At 42.6% G+C, this 20,170-nt stretch overlaps 1 protein-coding gene and 1 long non-coding RNA gene across 3 annotated transcripts; both read right to left on the reverse strand.

Annotated features, from left to right (window-relative positions):
* Window positions 1-451: 451 nt before the first annotated feature.
* Window positions 452-4,461, reverse strand: LOC115535269 (uncharacterized). Its single transcript, XR_003974429.1, has 3 exons — window positions 4,178-4,461; window positions 1,448-1,524; window positions 452-936 (listed from the first exon to the last, which is right to left on the reverse strand). It is a non-coding gene; the product is annotated as an uncharacterized LOC115535269 (long non-coding RNA).
* Window positions 4,462-12,312: 7,851 nt separating this feature from the next.
* On the reverse strand, window positions 12,313-19,460 carry LOC115535705 (gasdermin-E). Of its 2 annotated transcripts, none has more exons than XM_030347122.1 (10): window positions 19,219-19,460; window positions 17,035-17,264; window positions 16,464-16,656; window positions 15,829-16,000; window positions 15,298-15,406; window positions 14,746-14,904; window positions 14,310-14,431; window positions 13,635-13,821; window positions 13,367-13,437; window positions 12,313-13,068 (listed from the first exon to the last, which is right to left on the reverse strand). In XM_030347122.1, exons 2-10 carry the CDS (start codon window positions 17,255-17,257, stop codon window positions 12,829-12,831), a joined length of 1,476 nt encoding a protein of 491 aa, XP_030202982.1. In that variant the 5' UTR covers window positions 17,258-17,264; window positions 19,219-19,460; the 3' UTR covers window positions 12,313-12,828. The 2 variants fall into 2 exon arrangements, with proteins under 2 accessions (XP_030202982.1, XP_030202981.1); XM_030347121.1 differs by having other exon boundaries at window positions 15,286-15,406.
* Between the last annotated feature and the right edge of the window lie 710 nt (window positions 19,461-20,170).

Raw genomic sequence — 20,170 nt, forward strand, 5'->3', positions numbered from 1 at the left:
ATTAGGAAAAGGTTGACACACATATACTTCAGAGCTCTGTTTTCCTTTACTTTTTAAATTAAATATAACATTTTGTGCTCCTCAATATTTCAACCAATCCAGTCCTTTTTTTTCCACATTACATTCATTGATGTTTTGCCTTTTTTACAAAACACACACAAACAAACACCTGCACCACCACAACAAAGACACAAAATCCAGCCAGTTCTTACTTCCATTACATTTCTTATTGCATAACCATCACATTTGCCAATGTTGAGTAAAACCCACCAGGTGCATCTATCTCATGGACCTAAATAGAAGTCACCCCAAAACTTTTGTTCCCCCTCAGAAAACATCGATTTTTTTCTGATATTTTCAACCATAGATGAGTTTCACGAGAGAGCGCACTGAGCTAATCTCATGGTGGAACCATTAGCCGTATTGAATGATGCACTGTTAAAGAATTAGACATGTCAAGGACATAACCTAAATGTTTTCTGATTAGTAATGGATTAATCTATGAATACATACATTATACAATGTTTTGTAACCTTGAATGAAACTTGACTTGATAATTATTATATTGCTATATTAGCAACTGCAACGCTGCTGTGTAAAGTTGTGTGTCAACTGAAGGAGGCGAGAAAAAAAAAGAGATGAAGATGATGAAGACAGTGATTTTAGTATCGATACTGTTGCACATAAGTATCTAATCCGATATTATTTTTTTTAATTTTAATCGATTAGTATCTGAGTATAAATTTTTTTGACAACCCTACACTATATACATGTGTGCTAACAGGATTCTGCTTGAATGTCATGATTCGTTCTTAACCTTTCATATTACTCCTCTCTTAGGCGACTCACCTCTATGCCACCACTAGATTGACAAACTCTCCCTGTGCTTTCATCCTCCAAACTTTCTGTCTCTCCCGCTGGCTCACTAGCTCTACTCTGAACACAACAGAGGAAACATGGAAGGAATAATATCACAGATATCAGCAAACTATTTACCAGTAGACTACTGAAACACACTATAGACATCAGTGCCACTGCCAACAGGATTCTGCTCTAATGTCACAATTCGGTTTAAACCATTAATATTTACTCTTTGACAATCATTTTGCAGACGCTTTTATCCAAAGTAACTTACAAATTGCATTGAACATAGGAAAAGACAAGGCTCTACTAGTTTCCAGAACTCCTCTAGGCTACTCACCTCTATGTCACTACCAGATTGACACACACTGCTTTTATCCTTTCATCCACCAAAGTGGATATGCCACAGGGAAGAAATATTATCAGATAACAAGTACTGTTCCTTTCTCAGATAGTCAACAAACCACTTTTGATCTGAATGACAATAATTCTATGACTAGTTTTTTGTAGTCTATTAACTCTACTGTACTGTAATGCTACAACTGATAGGTTAACACTTCTCATTTTATCACCCCTCTTTACTTACTTTGCTTCTTTTCTGAGACGAGGCAAAAAATTGCCGAATGTCTCTGCAACCCTCTTGCTTCCTCTTGCTCATGACGACTGAAATAACACAAGCAGCACTAACATCATGAGAGACAAGTTAAAACTTCACGCAGGCTTGTTGTTACAATGTACAACATTGATAGTTCCTAAAATGGAGTGCTGAAAATGGTTGTGCACTTTGTAGGCCTACAGTGCATGTGAAAGGTTTACCCATGGTGACATACACAAGTGCGTGTGTGCGACACAGAGCCAATTTTGAGGCAGGCCTGGCTAACATGAGATTCTACTATCATCAATACCTCCCTTCTCCTACTCCCAATCCCTTGCTCTTCTCCTCTCTTTCGCTCTCCACACCTCCAAGCCTAGTTACCCTAAAGAGGATGGTGCAGAAACCTAAAACACACTCTGATATTGAATCAAAAATTCATTTTGAGTGCACCAGGACCGATATCCGGGGTTTTTTTTAGAGGCAACCTTTCTAAGATGCTCTGCCAGAGTAACATCATACCGTGCTATAATGCCGCGTTTCCACTGCAGGGTGTGGAACGGATCGGTTCGCAAAGGTGCGGTACGGGTTGCGTTTCCACCGCCAAAAGTGGGCGTGACCCGGACTTAGCTGTACCCGTTTTGGCCTCGTTTTCAGTACTCCACCGTTGGGGTACTGAAAACGAGACGAGATGCCTGAAAGGGTCCCGGGAAATTCTAGCTACACACCCCCTCCGTTGATTGGTCGACAGAATCATCACTTCCGGGCGACGTGGGGATAAAAACAAACAAACAGTAGCCTCGAGGTATTATTCTTTACAATTAACATGTCCCGTAAAACGCTTGCTTGGGCGAACAAGGAGGTGGAGACGTTCCTCTGCATTCTTGGGGAGGAAGACGTTGTTTACGATGTTTACGTAGCTGCCGCGGTGATTGACATCCGGCCTACCTTAAAGGGTACTGTCGGCGGTGGAAACGCGACCTCGGAACTGAGCTGGGCTATACAGTCCCCTCCCTACCGCACCTTTGCGAACCGATCCGTTCCGCACCCTGCAGTGGAAACGCGGCATAAGAGATCAAGGATACCCAGAAAATGTCCACTTCTAGGATTTCCTAACTGTGCATTTTGTCCCCCTCAGTGGCAGGTTTCTTTCTGCAAGGAAGAGTATGCAGTCGATCACTCGAGTCAACAGGCTCTCTGCAATTCGCTAATAGTTTTACCTAGGCATAAGCGGGATTTCAATTCTTTCCACATCAGATAAGCATTTATGTGGTAACCACTTGTTTGATGGTGCTTCAGTATCTTTGAAAGACACTGCCAGTTATTATTCCCCACCACAAGGAACGTGTCAACAACTCTAGCCTCACCAAACCGGTTTACTGGGTCTATTGACATAAAACAAAGACTTGCATAGAGATTGAAGTAAAACAAAATAACCACAAACAAGTTCCATTATTTTTCTTGTTATGATCCGTGATATTGTAGGACAACAGTAGCCTGTTGTTTTACTAGTAGATTTAGCCAACCTGAATATTTACAAGCCTCCTCTTGATACACTGACATAAAAACAACTGTCTTTCAAACACTTTGAAAAGATTTCTTCATCCCTGCGCACCCTTTCTCCTTCCCAATCCTTCTTTTTCTATGTTGTGACCCTGAGGGCTTTCTTCTCTGCCTCTCCATATTGAGGTACGTGTCATCAGATGACAATACTGTTCAAATGAAGACACTCTGGCGCTCGCCTCCAGGGCGTGGTCCAGGGGGAGCCCACTGGAGCGCCGTGTGCGGAGGAGGGGGGAGGGACGCGAAGGAGCGGGGGGGGGCGCCTTATCAGTGACGTTCCTCTGTTATTGATCATCATATCACGTACACAAACGCTGTTAAAAACAGAAAATGCCGACTAATTTTTTTTACTTCCATCGCTTTGGCGCCCCCTCTGGTGCGGCGCCCCTATGCCCCGCATATAGTGCATACCCACTTTTTGCGCCACTGGGATGGTGAATTCACTTAAACCAGCAAAGGTTGCTAATGCATATTTGTTACAGCATGCCAACACCTTTACTGTCACTGGCATTTGTTAATTTGTGAATCAGGCCTCTCTCTCTGGCTCTCTGGCTCTCTCTCTCTCACACTAAGCAGCACCAAATACAATCTTGACGACTTTTGTAGTGCTGTGTGCACGTTTGCCCCATTCTGAACTTGAACACGCAGTTAATTTCCTTTCCTAGCTCCTCTTGTTTATGTTGGTAGCTTAGCCATGTCATGTCACGTTGTCAACATTGGATACATGGAGCAGAACATAGTGGGTCATATGTCCGATACTTTTTGGAAACGTTTTCTTCATAAAACGTGCCAGACAGATTTTGTATACATTGTATTCCTTAGTATTAGCTATGGGTATGCCGTCTTTCAGAACCTTTCATTGACTGCACTATAGAGAGAAAAACGAGTGCATCCAGCACTTCTGAAAATGCACTTCCGAATGCATCTCTGTCCCCAGCACATTTTAAACCAAACTGCCCATGCATTTAGATCTAATGGGGAACATTTCGGAACATTGAGACGTCGGCATAATGAGGCGTTGGAATTACGGAATGGGGCCGGGGCCAACGTCATCTAGCTGGCTTATTACATAGGTAACACATAGCTAATGATGCTGCTCGCTAGAGAAGTGACAACAACCCACGAAATTTGAGAGACACTATCAAAAGCTTCATAACTTACCTGTGTTTTCGATCGTAACACGCCACTCATTTGCTGTTGTTGATGTTTTTGATTCCGTGGTCATGTAAAAAAGACGGTTGATGACCAATGCAATCGAGTGACAAGTCACCGTCACCGAGCCGCACGTGCGGGGACGAATCAAATCATGGATCTATCCCATTGGCTAGCTTGCCCGAACAGCCATATTCTCATTGGCTGTAAGAGCTGTAGATGGAATCGGATTGAGTTATTTAGGGTGTGCGGCGCGCACTCTGTGCAGAGATGCGTTCAGCGAACGGAGTGTACTTCAGGGAAAACATAAGTGTTCTACCCATAGAAATATTGAATTGCTTTATCTCTATTCCCAGCGATTTATTGGGGGGGACATTTTGGGCATATCTGAACATTGGGGGGGACTTGTACCCCACAATGTATATGGCCGCTGCGCCTATGGGTCACTGAGATAGTCGAGGACCCAGGAAGTGGAGTCAGCATGCATTGTCTCAGTAGCTTCCTGCTCTTGGGGTTGGGCCCCAACTCCTGCTCTGACCCAAGACACCCAGGCCTCGTGACCAGCCCTGGATAAGAATCCAGAGACGCTTTAAATGTTTTCTACCATTAGATATACAAGCCTAATAATAATCATGGTTTACCATAGAATATACTCATTAATTTCTACCACAGTACAACTTCGGTGACGTAGCCCTCTATTCTTGAATTTTCCGTACTGGTTGTCTGCAGTAGGCTTTCAACGAGGTCGACCACTTGCAAACCCTCTTCTGTAAACTCTTCCATTAACATGGAGGCTGCCGCTAATACCATGGCCTTCGTATCCATTTTTTTCGTTTACAGTTTGTTTAGAACGGTGTTAAAAAAAAAATCGTTCAAAATTAATTGTTTAATGTCAACGCGTTCGTTGCGAACGTTCGCCTATGTTCGCTGAACTTGAACGCACCTCAGATATAGCCCTACAGACACCTGCTAAGTAGTTCCAGTCAGTGTTTAGATTCTCTGCCCGAGCCCGAGCCCGACGCGGGCCGGGTCGGGCCGATATTTCCCACCACTATACTCGGGCCGGGCCTTTGATCGAGCGTTTTTATTTTTATTTTACCATTGGTTTATTGGCCTAATCTGAGGAGAAATATATGCCATAAACATAAATATTATAGGCCTTTATTACACGGGTCTTCTCAATGCCGTGGAACGCTCCGTTCACTTGCATGGGTAGTAGTCCGGTGACTTGTCTACCCCAGCGTCTTCCGTTGCTAAGCGACGTCACCGTCTTTGCGGACAAATTATTTCTCTGCTGATCAACACTACAAATGGCCAAAAGACTTTTATCCCCCCCCTCCCCCCCTTAAATAAATACTATGGCAGAATTATTATTATTCTCATTCAACTTGAACATGTGTTTTTACAGTAGAGTGGTGGAGGGATGACGTATGTTGGCCAACCCGGAAGTGAGCGTCGCCCTGGATTCCCTCGACAAAAAGCCAACGGGTTTTGCCATTGGATTTTGGATTATTATAAATTGAAACAATTTATTAAATAAATATTTGTGAGATGTCATTACTCATTTATGAGATGAGTTTGCTTCCTATTTATGTCGAGTATACACCCCTACTGTCCACAAGCATCCCCCCCATATGGATTTGGAGAATTGTTGCCACGTCCCAGTGGTGGAGGTATCATATATATGAAAGAGGGCATTCAATTATACTATAATGATCAATTAGGAGGCCGAAGCCCTAAAGGAAGTGATGCAATAGGTGACTGACGGTCAACATTTGAGAACCCCTTTTATCAAAGGGGGTCTCAAAGGACTCATACGCTGCAACAGCGGCTGCAGCAGAAGTGTTGAGACGAATGATAAAGACATTTATAGAATATTCCCATTCACATGATACTTCGCAGGACCTGCAGGTTGGAGAGACTGAAATAACGCCCAAAATGAGTAATAATGTAAAAGCAGTATAAAGTCCCACAAATTGCTTGAACTATTTATTTCATTGTTTCGTTGATATGCATTATTGAAAAGTTTCAAGCATATGGATCTAATGCAATATCCACAAACAGTTCAAAATGGTACCATGAAATGTCTTGTTTATTGTATTAACCAGTTCATTTCTCTTTTGTGAAAGTCACCAAAAGTCAAAAAAAGTTAAACGCAAGGTCACAGGCTAACAGTGGAGCTGTGTTGGGAACCAGCAGCCAAGAGCTTCCATGGAAACTTTCTACCCATGTTAAATAGATTTAGTTGGCAGTTCCTTTGCTGCCCATTTTTTAAACTTGTGGAAGCACTTTGCAGTACTGGGAGACACCATTTCTAACGGCAATGGAGCTAGATTCTAAAAATATCAAAAGATGCCCAAAGCAAATACCTTTAACCCATAGTTGTGTTTTATCAAATTAAACAATTTCAGAGTTTCATTGACCACAAATTGAGCAGAATTTTTTTGCATACAAATCTTTAAATAGTTTTTCATGGCTATTAATTTAGTTCATTATATTTAGCCGATTTGAATAGACTTTTCTAGCAGCTGAGGCTGTCAAAGAACTAAATATGGAGCAACTACAAAAAGTAAATTTGCAGCATGACCAAATTATACAAAAAGTATAGGAACTGTTCTGGCAGATATGTTTTAGAAGTCTCTTTTGATAGGCAGGGAATAATTGTCTTTGTCACCCTGTAGTCATGCCATCAAATCTGTTGGGCAAAGTACCGCTACTGATTAATCCAGTAGACTCACCAGTCAAGTCCCCCTAGTTAGAAAATGGAAGAAACCCAGTTAGTCATGTTAATTATTCTGTTGTTACAAATGAAGACTAATACTTTCCACATATTGCGATCCAAGTTACTGGCTGCAGTCTTGGATTTTATAGTTCTATATGAATAGATTCAATTTACTAAACTATTAATCATGCTTCAGAAGAATTAACCTTTCTTGGATGGCAGATCTACCACAAGCCTCCATTGCCAGAACCTCCAGATGGCTTACGACCTACGGCAACTCCTCGACTACTGCAAGCCAACAAATTGGCTCTTGCACACCAGACACGCATTTTGCTTTATTTTAGGTTTTCAAGCATCTTAAAATACCCAAATCATCGCTCCAATACACAAGTCAGCTAATGGCCTACAAGGAAATGCTGAAGCTAGTGTTAGTGATGGCGATAGAAATGGACAAGCTTGCGTGTACAAATATGCAACTAGAATTGCAAGGTTCACAGCCCAGTTGCATAAGTGGTCACAACCGTTGGATTGTAAGCAAGGGTAAAAAAAACAAAAAAACTTCCCACAAACTAGTCAACATTGACAATTGAAAGCCTGTACAAACGACCGTGGAATAGTCAAATGCAGCTTTACTGCGGATGAATTAAGCCAAATTGCATAAACATCCAATGGTAAACAGTATACAAATGCAATCAAGGTTGCACTCACACTAGGCCATCTGGCCGTGGCCGTCGCAACTGTGGTCTGGCCACGGTAGGCTCTTGTACATGTATACGCCTTCACGTCGCTAGCATCCAAACAATTCTACCAAACCTTAACCAACTAGTGAAAAATGGAACAAATCTTTAGCACACACCCAGTGACTAATCACCTTGTCCAGGGGTGTTCCAACATGGTTTACCAGAGGGCCTTGTGGACTTAAAGTAAGCCACACATTTGACAGAGACAGCATGGAATGACGTTAAACTAAGCTAATCTACAGGTTACTAGTGCTAGTGCAATTACATGAGCATTTTGCACAATATTTGTACTCCAATGCTACGTAAAGCAGGCTTCTTCAGAAACCCGTAGCCTGCTACATTGAAGGGCAACTGTAACAAATCCTGACCAAGACCGAAAGATGGCTCTGGAAGCCACTACGGCCCACGCAGCAGATTACTGCGTGGACCATGGTGGCTTCCAGATCAACCCTTCGGTGGACCATTCATACACATGTATTCCGAGGATGTTTTGAAGACACTGGAGTCCCATGGCACAAGATTCCTTTGAAGACTAAGTTGGTATGGGGGGGCCCAAAGGGGGCCCCCCCATAGATCTTGTCAGTCATCTAACACCTGTTAAGAAAAACACACACACATCACAAGATACAAATCAGCAAAGCTAGGTTAACAAACAGCGGCGACATGCATGTCAAGGTGCAAAGAGCAGGGATACTGATGGCTTGTGTCTGAGGAGACAGCCCAAAAACGTCAACAATTAATAAAGGAAAATAACTTTTACTCACTGCGGTGGTCTGTTTCGAAGTGCCATGTTGGGAGCAATATTTGTCTGGGCTGTTCAGTCAAATGCCCACAAAAACAAACACGCAACAACGCATACTTTCAGTTTGTATAAAGTGACAATAGTGATCTGCAATCTAGATCGAAAAGTTTCAACCCTCACTAAACTCAAACTCGATTGACACAGGCCGATGCGAAAAGTAAACCAAACCCATTGTGTTCACCTTTAATAAAGGGGTGCGTGACAGGTGATCTCAATTAAGAGCTAATCAGAAAGAACACACTGATCTGCCATGAGTGAGACGTTCAAAACGAGGACGAGGATTTAACGGAATTGTTACCATTCAAATTCAAATTTCTTTATTATTGGATAGGGTATGATATCAATGATTTGGGCTTTGAGTAGGCCTATATTTCTTAAATATATTTCTTACATTTTTTCACCCCTTCGCCTTTTGAATATGAAATCTATAATCTCAGCCTCTCTATAATTTGCCCAACACATATTTTATTGTTCAAATAAAATCCCATCCTTATTTTGCCATTCATATTGAATCTTTACTGTCTTTCATTGTACAACACAATCATCTAATAATTATTCATAACGCTCTTCCATCTCCTTGGCTGCATTAAGACGAGGCTCGGGTCAGAGCAAAGATCGGGATCCACACATGATAAGGGATAAAGTTATTTATTAGAATAAAGTAAGTATCATGAAATCTGTAAAGGGATTAGTGTAGCGTATGGAAGATTAGAAAATGTGCGATTATATGGTTTGGACAGAAAACCAGTACCAAAATCACAAGGACCGACCGAGCCAGAACGGAGGAAACTTACCCAGACAGACAAAACAAATACTGGGAACAACAAACCATCTTTACCATGTTGGAAATACCCAAACAAAATGCAACAAACCAAACCTGAACAGCAAACCAACATATGTGACCAACCAACTGAACTACTGACCAAACACACAATTATTTCGACTAGCCTATGTATATGGGCAGTGGAAAGTGTGCTGTTGGGATGTTGAATAGTGTTAACATAAAACAAAACATGGAACCAATCCAAAGGTCCAAAACCTTAAGGAACCACCCTAAACAGAACCCAAGCCCACCTGCCTCTGTGGAAAGAGAGAGAGACTGGCTAAAGCCTGCGTGGCAGACCTGCACTGGTGCACCTCATCAGCTGACAAGCCTCTCAGCCCCGCCCACTGGCTACCTGTAGCAGGTAGGCAAACACAGAGGACCCAGCAGACGAAGGAGAGAGAGAGCAGTCACAGCTGTCACATCTGTTGCCGGAAGATTCTTTGTTTGTCTCCAACAAAACCTTCCAAACAGATGAATCATTGGCTCATCCCAGAAGTGTCAAATTGCTTTTGTGTGTCAAAACGGGCAGGGTGGTCGTGGACTCCTGAAAAATACTATGGTTGTTTTGTATGTAGAATAAAATGCCATTGTACATTTAAAAAAAAAAAGGGAAGACTTTCACAAGGATTCTGGGATTGCAGTGATGGAATCCCGATAACACCTGTTCCCTAATAAATGGGCTCAAGATTCTGAGTCTGCCTGCAAGAGGTTGTGTGTGTGTGTGTGTGTGTGTGTGTGTGTGTGTGTGTGTGTGTGTGTGTGTGTGTGTGTGTGTGTGTGTATGTGTGTGTGTGTGTGTGTGTGTGTGTGTGTGTGGGGGGATGAGGATGAAAATAGAGAGGCAACTAAGGAGGTCAGGGCAGAAATCAAGAGGGATAAATTACAATATAAAAATAAGATAGAGGAGAGACTGGGAAGTAACAACTTGAAGGCAGCATGGGATGGTGTTAAAAGAATGACAGGTTTGCATAAAACACAAAACAAGCCAGTCCATATCCCAATGTATAAGAGTGATAGCGATTTATCTGAAGCATTGAACACTTTTTGACATTCATGACTTTTCAGATGAACATGAGAAATTAACTGAGGAGCAAGCTCTGGTAAAGTCCACACCATTCTCAATTTCACAAGAAGATGTTAGGTCAGTATTTAAGAGAAATAAAGTCAATAAAAGTCCGGGTCCAGATGGTATTACTGGGAGATTGTTAAAGTGGTGTTCAGAACAGCTCTGTGGGGTGTTCACTGATATTTTTGAGATATCCTTGGAACAGAGAAGGGTCCCAAAGGCATGGAAGGAGTCCATTATTGTTCCAGTGGCAAAGACCAACACTACAAAGAGTTTAAATGACTTCAGACCAGTGGCACTGACCTCACTGGTCATGAAGTAATTTGACCCTTGACAACCCTCTGGTTGTTAAGGGTGGGTGAGGCCCTGGACCCAAGGCAATTTGCCTACAGGCTACAGGTCTTGAAGAGGGGTGGAGGATGCCCAGATTACACTACTAAATCTCCTGTACAGTCATCTAGATGGTCCGGGCACACACGCCAGGCTTTTGTTTTTAGATTTTTCTTCTGCTTTTAATACTATCCATGTTCCACTAACCATGTTTTGGTCAGCAAACTACTATCAGAATTTAATCTTGAGAGTAATCTTGTGAGCTGGATTATGGATTACTTAACTAACAGAACACAACGAGTAAAGGTAAATGGTTGTCTCTCGGAAAGGCGTGTCTCTTCCACTGGCTCTCCCCAGGGTTGTGTACTTTCCCCTCTACTGTATATCCTCTACACTAATGACTTTAGAAGTCAGCATATAAATAGACACATCCTGAAATTTGCTGATGACACAGTTATTGTTAGTTTACTGCATAAACATGAATCTCAGCATGGGCCAGTGGTTAATGAGTTTGTCGGTTGGTGTGACAAGTCTTTTCTTCAGCTTAACTAATATCAAAGAAAATAATATGGCCATTGATTTTAGAAGAAACCAATCTTGTTTTTCACCATCTACATATATAAATGGAAACTGCATAGAGATGGTTGGCCAGTAGAAATATCTGGGAACAATGATAGACAATAAACTCAAATTTGACGTTAATACTGATACTATTTGTAAGAAGGGGCAACTTCCTTCGGAAGCTTAAGTCCTTTAATGTCGATAAGGTTTGTCTTTATTTCAGAAATTTTATAGAATCTGTTCTCATTTTTTCTTTTATGCCTGGTATGGGGGCATCAGCCTTAGGGACAAAAACAACCTCAGCCATATTGTGAAGGTGGCCGGGAAGTTGATGGACTGTCCACAAGTATCCTTGCTGAACATTTATGAGAAGCAGGTTACTCAGAAAGCAATGGCTATATATTGGAGTGTAAAAATCCCCCCCTTCATTGTTCATTTGAGGCCCTTCCCTCAGGCCGGCGACTAAGAGTCCCTCTTTTTAAGTCCAATAGGACAAAGAACTATTTTATCCCTAGCGCAATTTGTTTGCTCAATTTGAACAATTCTTTGCACATACCTGTAAATGTATCTGATGACTAGATAAGTATGACCGTTTTTTTAACATATATTAGCCCGTGTCTATCTCTTTGTCATGTGTCCTTGTTGTGTTTTTTATGTGTACCTGACTGCAAGACAAGTTTCCCTTTTTGGTACAATAAAGTTAAACTGAACAGAACTGAACTGATTGTAACTGAACTCGCCTTAAACGATTACTATCGGTGTAATCAATAGCCAGGACATGAAATGTAATAATCATAATAGGCCTACACAACGCATTTGCTCAGTAGTGCAGCCAAGTGGCCAGCAGCGGCACTTGACGACAGCGTTTTCATTGCGAGCGTATTAAGGTAAGGATCTACCTGAAGAAGTCTTACTGCATGAAGCACTCACCTAACAATAGTTGAGCGCTGCATGCAGCAGTCACCTAATAATGCATGGTTGTAATCATCATCTGGTGTGACTTCCTCCACCATTGTTCACGACAGGAACCAAACCCCGCTTTGGTAGTGAAGTAGGCCTAACGACAAGATAACTAACACACATAAATAACCAGCACACATGATTGCAAAAAAAGTTGTATTAAAACCACCAGTAAGATTTTTAACAGAAAATACATTCAAATGTAAGGAATCTCTATAAAAAAAAACATAAGAGGAACGTTTTTTTTTTATCATTTCAGGGAAAATTATAAATGTGTGACTAGGGGACACAGTCAGGGCTAAATTGGTTATTTTAACAAATGTTTAATTTTGCACAATGCTGAACATTGAACATTTCTAACATTAAATGTATAGCTTAATAGCTTAAAATTAGCTTAAAATTAGCTTAAAAGCAGTGCATAGCTTAATAATCTGTTATATATTTTAACATGTAACAATTATACAACATGTATTTTAGATGTTAAATAGCTTTATATATATATATGTCACATGCTGTATGACATATAATAGCTGAGTATAACAAATAATACAAAATGTTTCGTACATCTTGCAATAAAGAAACTGCAATGAATGAAAAGTCTTAAATGTATCTAACTAACATGTGTATTAAATGTATCCCATTTAATACACATGTTAGTCATCCCCATTACAAAGAGATGATAGGCCTCTTATAGTGAGGCACAGGACCAATGGCAGGTCACCCTCCTCACTTCCTGTCTCTGCCCTCAGCCCGTCGTTCACCCTCTCCAGAGTCACGTTGGACGAGCGGAGCAACTGTTCCAACAACTTCCAGGTCTTTCCGTCCTCCTCCAATAGGATGGCCGGAACAGAGTTGTCAGGCAGAGGTTGACAGCTCCCTCTTAATTGACAAATCTATGGTAAGGACAAGAGCATCATGATAATTAATGTGAAAGGTCTTCTTTAACTCCATGCATGCAGGAAAGACAATTTGACAGACACAAACACACTCCCTCCTATGCACACACAAACACACACACACACACACACACACACACACACACACACACACACACACACACACACACACACACACACACACACACACGGATGCAAACACACATACACACACACTCTCACACACACAAGCAAAAACAAACAGACACAGATAGAAGCACACACATACGCGTACACATATGGAAGTTTAACTCACAAGTTCATCAATGGCCTGCAGAATCTCAGGAGAGCACAGGGTCAGCTGGAAGAGCGTTTCATCGGGCAACGCTAGGAATAAGACAATATCACACCACACCCAGTCAATACCATGGATAAATGGGGGAATAATGTTCAAATACTGGACAAATTCAGAAGAGGGCAAAACTTATTGTGTTGGTGAGTTACTATAGTAACCTTATGATTATAAATTATCGTAACGTGGGAGGTTACTGGTGAAAGTGCTTTCTAACTTTCACACTCCTGACCTTCCATTGCGCTGACCAATAGGTGTACAGCAGTCAGCTGGGGAGGTGGGCTACATTCTGCAGCTGAGCCATTCTCTGATTGGATGGCTGGAACCAGGCAGAGGAGATCCAGCAAGGCACAGGAAGGGGCATTCATACTTTGTGGTTGTAACTCCAGCACACCTGCTCTACAACACCAATCTGCCAACTGTGAGAACCGGAGATGTTGAATTGTCGTTGGTTACGAGAATAGCTACCGAAAGCCACAATGAGAAAATGTTGGAAAAACAGATAACATTTGCTCTGAGCTTGAAAGGCAATACCCATCTGTGATCAGACCGTTATTACCTTCCTGCATTTCACGTGAGCCTGAATGCCATGTAGGTAAACAATAGTACTACAGTTTGGGTTTTTGTGAGAAGATATTTGCATAATACTTGTATGGCAATTCAAACGTTGTCCACAATCTCAGAACCGACACAATGTGCATTGATTCCACAAGACGCATTCGGCGACAGTGCGTTCACGCTAAATGCCCTTCGGCAGAATTGGTACACGTAAGGTATTTTGAGAAATTAAGGTTGGTAACAGATTTTTTTTTAGTAAAGCCAGAAGACAGCCCTATATCATTTCATCACAGAACGGTAGAGCCTTTAGAACTCTGGTTAAACAACCGCAGAGTAACAGATATCTGACCGCTTGCTCCTGCAGTGACAGCGTGTCCCTATCCTCCAGGCTCTTGAACAGCATCTCGAACAGGCACCTCCGCACTGGGAGCTCTGCCAGCAGACACAGAGACTCCTCCTGCTTCTGTAACTCTGTAGGGAACAACGATACAGACTCAGAGACCGACAGGGTCTAGTGTTTCAAGTTCAAAACAGCCATCCAAAGAGTTTGTCTACACACTGAGAGAATGATATGTTTCCTATATTTTAGTAAATTTAAACTTAACTTCGTTAATACTATAAACTATGCATAGATCTGCATAATACACTGTATAGCCATTGCTATTTTTCTTGCCCTTACTTGTTGTTCGGTCGTGATCAACTTTTGACCATTCCCTTCATGTGATGGGCGTGGCAGGCCTCAATTACCTTTCAATGTGAAATAAATACTTCAAAGTGATACACACCAGAGTTCAATGCACTTAGAGGGGCTCTTTTCGGAGGTTGGATCCTGCTTAAGTCGATGCCATTCCCCACACGCTGCTGGTCAACGGTGTCAAATGACGGAGAGGAGGTCCCTGAATCCGATTCAAATCCTCCAAACGTTTCGGGTTGCAGACATAGCTCTGAAAACACACACACACACACACACACACACACACACACACACACACACACACACACACACACACACACACACACACACACACACACACACACACACACACACACACACACACACCAATACATTCATGTATAAATATAATATTTAATATAATAATAAATATATTACCTGTAATTCATTCATAATGAAATTAATACAACACAGCAGTGGTAAGAGTTCAGACATGTAAACGCGAACATTTGAACCAACTAACACAGACCCACACACACACACACACACACACACACACACACACACACACACACACACACACACACACACACACACACACACACACACACACACACACACACACACACACACATATAATGTATATACTTACTAAAGTTTCCACCTTTTTGAATCTCTAGCTCCAGGAGGCTGTAGGCGATGACTGTTTGAGCTGGAATCTCCAGGGAAATGTCCCTGTCAACGTTCACAGAAAAACTCTCCTGCACACTGATCTAGAAACACACAAACACACACAAACAAACACACAAAAAGTGCATGAGCTACAACTCATTGAACTACTAAAACAATGCTTTACACACCCAGACACACACACACACAACCCCCCCTGTTGACCTACATCTTCAGACGCACAAACACACATACATACACACACACACACACACACACACACACACACACTCACACACACACACACACACACACACACACACAGACACACACACACACACACACACACACACACACACACACACATTTAACACAAAAATCTCCCAATTTACCTACCTACACACATACACACACACACACACACACACACACACAGACACACACACACACACACACACACACACACACACACACACACACACACACACACACACACACACACACACACACACACACACACACACACCTCGGTTCCCAGCATGCCCATTAAGTTCAGCACCCCCATGCAGGAGCCCTGTTTCTTCTGGGTCTCTGTGATGCCACAGGGCGTGGTAGTGAGGACCCTCTCTTTCAGGACAGCAAGCACCTCGTTCCTCTTCTGAACCTGCTGTACCAGAATATGCCTCATGTCCAGCTTCCTGTAGGAGAGAGGATTCATTGGAATTTCAATGCAACTGTTGTTTACATTTGGTCCCACCCCTCTTGTGTGAGACCTCACAATTACGATATTTGTATGCTGATAAGATATGAATTTGATCCAGTAAATCTTGGGAGAATTTATCTTTTCTGTTTTTTAATGTATGGAATAAGTGTTGGGGTTTGGGTTCTATCATTGGTCCGTCATTGTTTTCTTAATAAGCGTGGACTAGCATGCTGTTCAAACAAGGTGGGAAGGTTTGTTCCATAACAAACTAACTAAGAGCCTGGTAAATTGATTTGAGAGACTGGAGCACAAAATGAGGAAGCAGAAGTGACTATTTAGTCGGATAGAAATGGGAGGCTGGTACAGCAAAAATGTTGCATTGCTTCTTTTTTGTTAAGCTTGCGCTCCTTTTTCCTAGGATTAGTTCATTCACTAAACACCTCATCTACGTGGCTTACCTGTCACGGCAGTCTTCTAGAAGCCTCTTCACGGTCACCTTCTGGTTCTGAAGATTTCCAAACGATAACTTCCGCTTGGAGGATCCTTCTCCCTCCACGTCTACCTGGACCATGTCTGCCTTAGCTTTCCAATTGCCACTCTTGTCATCTCTAGAAGTTTCATTGTAGCTGATGAAGGGTGACTCAGTCACATCTGAGAAGAGAGAAGATGGGATATTGAGTGGTTATGTGTATTTGTGTGTGTAGGTGTGTGTGTGCGTGTGTGTAGGTGTGTGCGTGTGCGCGCGCGTGTGTGTGTGTGTGTGTGTGTGTGTGTTTGTGTGTCTGTGTGTGTGTGTGTGTGTGTGTATGTGTAAATGTGCATGTGTGTGTAACTGTGTATGTTTGTGTGTAACTGTGTATGTGTGTGTGTAACTGTGCATGTGTGTGTTTGTGAGTAACTGTGTATGTGTGTGTGTAACTGTGTATGTTTGTGTGTAACTGTGTATGTGTGTAACTGTGTATGTGTATGTTTGTGTGTAACTGTGTATGTGTGTGTGTAACTGTGTATGTGTGTGCGTGTACAGTTTACCAGGATCAAAAGCTGCATCGCCCTGCAACAAGTCCCTGAGGATGAAGTCAGAGGGCTGGTATTTGGGCCTCTGCCAGGGCCAGTAGCGGTTGCGCTTCACGACCACCGCCAAGGGAACCAGCTTTTGTGAGTCGTGGGGGCGGGAGACATGGATCAGACTCCCGTCCAAGTCGCCCTGCATCTGCCGCACGAAGCTGCTGGTGGCCTTGGAGAACACGCTCATGGCAGGACTGCAGACCGACAGAGACAGGCGAGATGTCTTGGAGTGTTATTTCATAAGGGAGGTTGAAAAACGACAGCTTCTATTGTATTGGGGAGCTAGTTTAGATTCAGAGGGTGTGGAGGGTCATTTTCATCCTGCGCTTGGGCCTTCATTTGCAGGAATGTCCTCTGGTGGTTGATAGTGGACCTTCACATGGAGTTACAGTCAACAGTACCGTACGCCCACTCCCTCAAGGTTTCTCAGCTCGATGATAAGAGCTGAGGGGATCCGATGAGAGCGGGACGACCTGATACCACTAAAGGTAGGAGTTACTCTGTCCCTTCCCTTTACTTTATGCAGTGGTTCAGTACTGTAGTAACTCGGCAAGTGAAGATTGCAGAACTGTGGCTGCACATCCCAAATATATTTTTTTCCGTTTGCCGTATTGTGTAAGTGCACATAATTTGACACTGCCTCCTTCCCCTTTTTATCTTTTGCGGTGTGTTTTCAGCTTTTATCTAGTCGAGCACGAAGTAAAGGTGGGTAGTCAGTCCCCTTCATAACTTCCCCTGTTTATAGCCGTGGCTCACTGGTCGCTGCTTGTGTCTCTCATATTTGTATTCTTGAGCCTATTTGTTAGAGTTCCTGTTGTTATAATAATAATAACTGTATTGTTAAAATTGTTGCACGTCTCTGCTCCCGATTGCCTTACCTGCGATTTCCAACATAGTTCTTGGCAACGATTTATAATGAAATGTTTATTAAATTGATATTTCCTTAATGTAATATGGCATTGTAACTCCTTGCCAAGCCTGGTTACATAAACTTAGCGAAGTCCCCCTGCAAGCAATTTAGAGGGGGAAACCCAACGATTACTGGAAACGTTGTTTTGGTTATGAGTGGGGACTAGTTGGGGCTAGTCCCCACTCATAAACATGAACATCATAACTTCGTGCACATGAGCGCAATATCCCATCCGTCTGTCGGATGGGATCCGTCTGCGTATTTGCATAACCGCGATCTAAATTAGCCGACGGATCCGGCGCTGACTGAAAAGTTGAACATTTCTCAACTGTTTGACGCAGGCCACAGAGCCGAATGGACGGACGGACCCAAAATGCATTTCGCGATCGCCCCATTCAAAGTCAATGAGATCCGTCGATGGACGGAGGTAGTGTGAACAAGGCTTTCTCGAGTACAGACATTAGGGGTATTTTGCGCAGGAAAAAAATATCGTTCACCCATTGGTGAACGATATATATATTTTTTTTCTTTGCATTACCTAATTTCGTAATGCAAAGGGGAAGATCTGCATATTAACCATCGCCTGTCTCAAATACTCGTTTGAACATTTCCCATAACAGCTTTTTTGACAACGCGTTGCTGCAATGCCCCGCAACCTCTTGGCTGCTTGTGGGAGTTTACCACTTTTTCAATGGCAGTTATTAAAACCAGGAAATTAAATCCACCACGAGTCCGTATGGTCCGCCAGTGCTAACTGAATGTCGATTGTCTAGTCGCAAAGCCGAACCCGTGCTGCAAGATGCGCTCATGTGCACAAAGTTTTGATGTTCATGTTTGTCCCGCCCCTTACAACGCTCCGCGATCCACCGCCCGCACGCCAGGCTTCCCGGAATCCCGCGCGAGCGCGCGACCAGCACGACTCCAATACAAAGTGAATGGGAGGCAAGCGCCACGCTCGAGGCTGCGCGTTTGGTGGAGCCGGGCCGTGGTTTTCCGCCTGAAGGTGCGCGGACCTTGGTCGCACGCGAAGTGATCGGTCAGAACTAAAGCCCATACAAACACATGATTTCGATTATCTCGGTACAGTGGGCGAGGACTATGAAAACCAGAATGGAAAAAGAAACAGCTCGAGTCCTCAGAAGTTCTGTATTAGTACGGCATAGGCTAGGCCTACTGCTGGAACCGGGATTGTGAACAATTCTAGAGGTGCGATAATAAAACAAATAAACAAAGCTTACCTTTTATTTAGGCCTTATAAGTAGATTCAAGTAAAGCGTTTAATAACACTTTTATTACACCAATCCGGGAAAGGAATGTCTCCGATGATTTCAAGCGTCAAGTTCACTTCGTCAAGTTAATATATCACGTGAAGTAAATTAAAACCTGAGAAAAGTAAGACACGGTGTTGTAGCCTTCAAAGTTCCCTCTGTTATCGATCGCCTCAGACTGCCGCCAATGGGGAGAGATAAGATGGAAATGGGCTTGATGCTTTTTGTTGGTCACAGATAGGGGCTATGGCGACCACGCCCCCTCCTTAGTCCGTCCGAGCCATCCTAATTCATCGCATAGTATACGACGAAATTGGAAGTTCCCCTTTTTCAGTTTGCCCTACCAGACCGACATTTGAGTGAACTCAAATGTTCCCACCACATATCTCATTAAATGACGGTAGTAAAAAGTGCGAAGTGTGAAAGAGTGTGAGAGTGGTGATGGGTTTTTTTCAAAAGAAAAGGTAAAGCCCTGCAACTTATGCCATTGCACATGGGTTGCATGGCCCTTTAGATTAACTGCAACGTTGAACCATTACCAAGGAATTGTAAATAGTGAATTCCTTATGTAAACCAATAGTAAATTGTAAGTTAATAAATCCTTTGTTAGGACCAAACGTTTTATTTATAAACTTTACTGCTCAAAAACATGCGTCACTTGTTTCAGATTTAGCTCTAAATCATTTTTCTCAGATCCCAGACCCCTCCATAATGCACTGCAATTGTAATGGCACTGTTTCCACATACAAGTGCATGCCAATATTATAAGATTGTGGAAAAGTTAATTAATTTGCATAATTCAATTTTAAAAGTGATTCAGACGAGCACTCTGTGAACAACCAGCTTCTTGAGCAATGACCGTTTGAGGCGTTCCCTCCTGGAGGTCGTCGATGACATGAAATGAGTCTTCTGCACATCTGCA

Source organism: Gadus morhua, chromosome 22 (assembly GCF_902167405.1).
Source record: "Gadus morhua chromosome 22, gadMor3.0, whole genome shotgun sequence".
Classification (NCBI taxonomy): Eukaryota; Metazoa; Chordata; class Actinopteri; order Gadiformes; family Gadidae; genus Gadus; species Gadus morhua.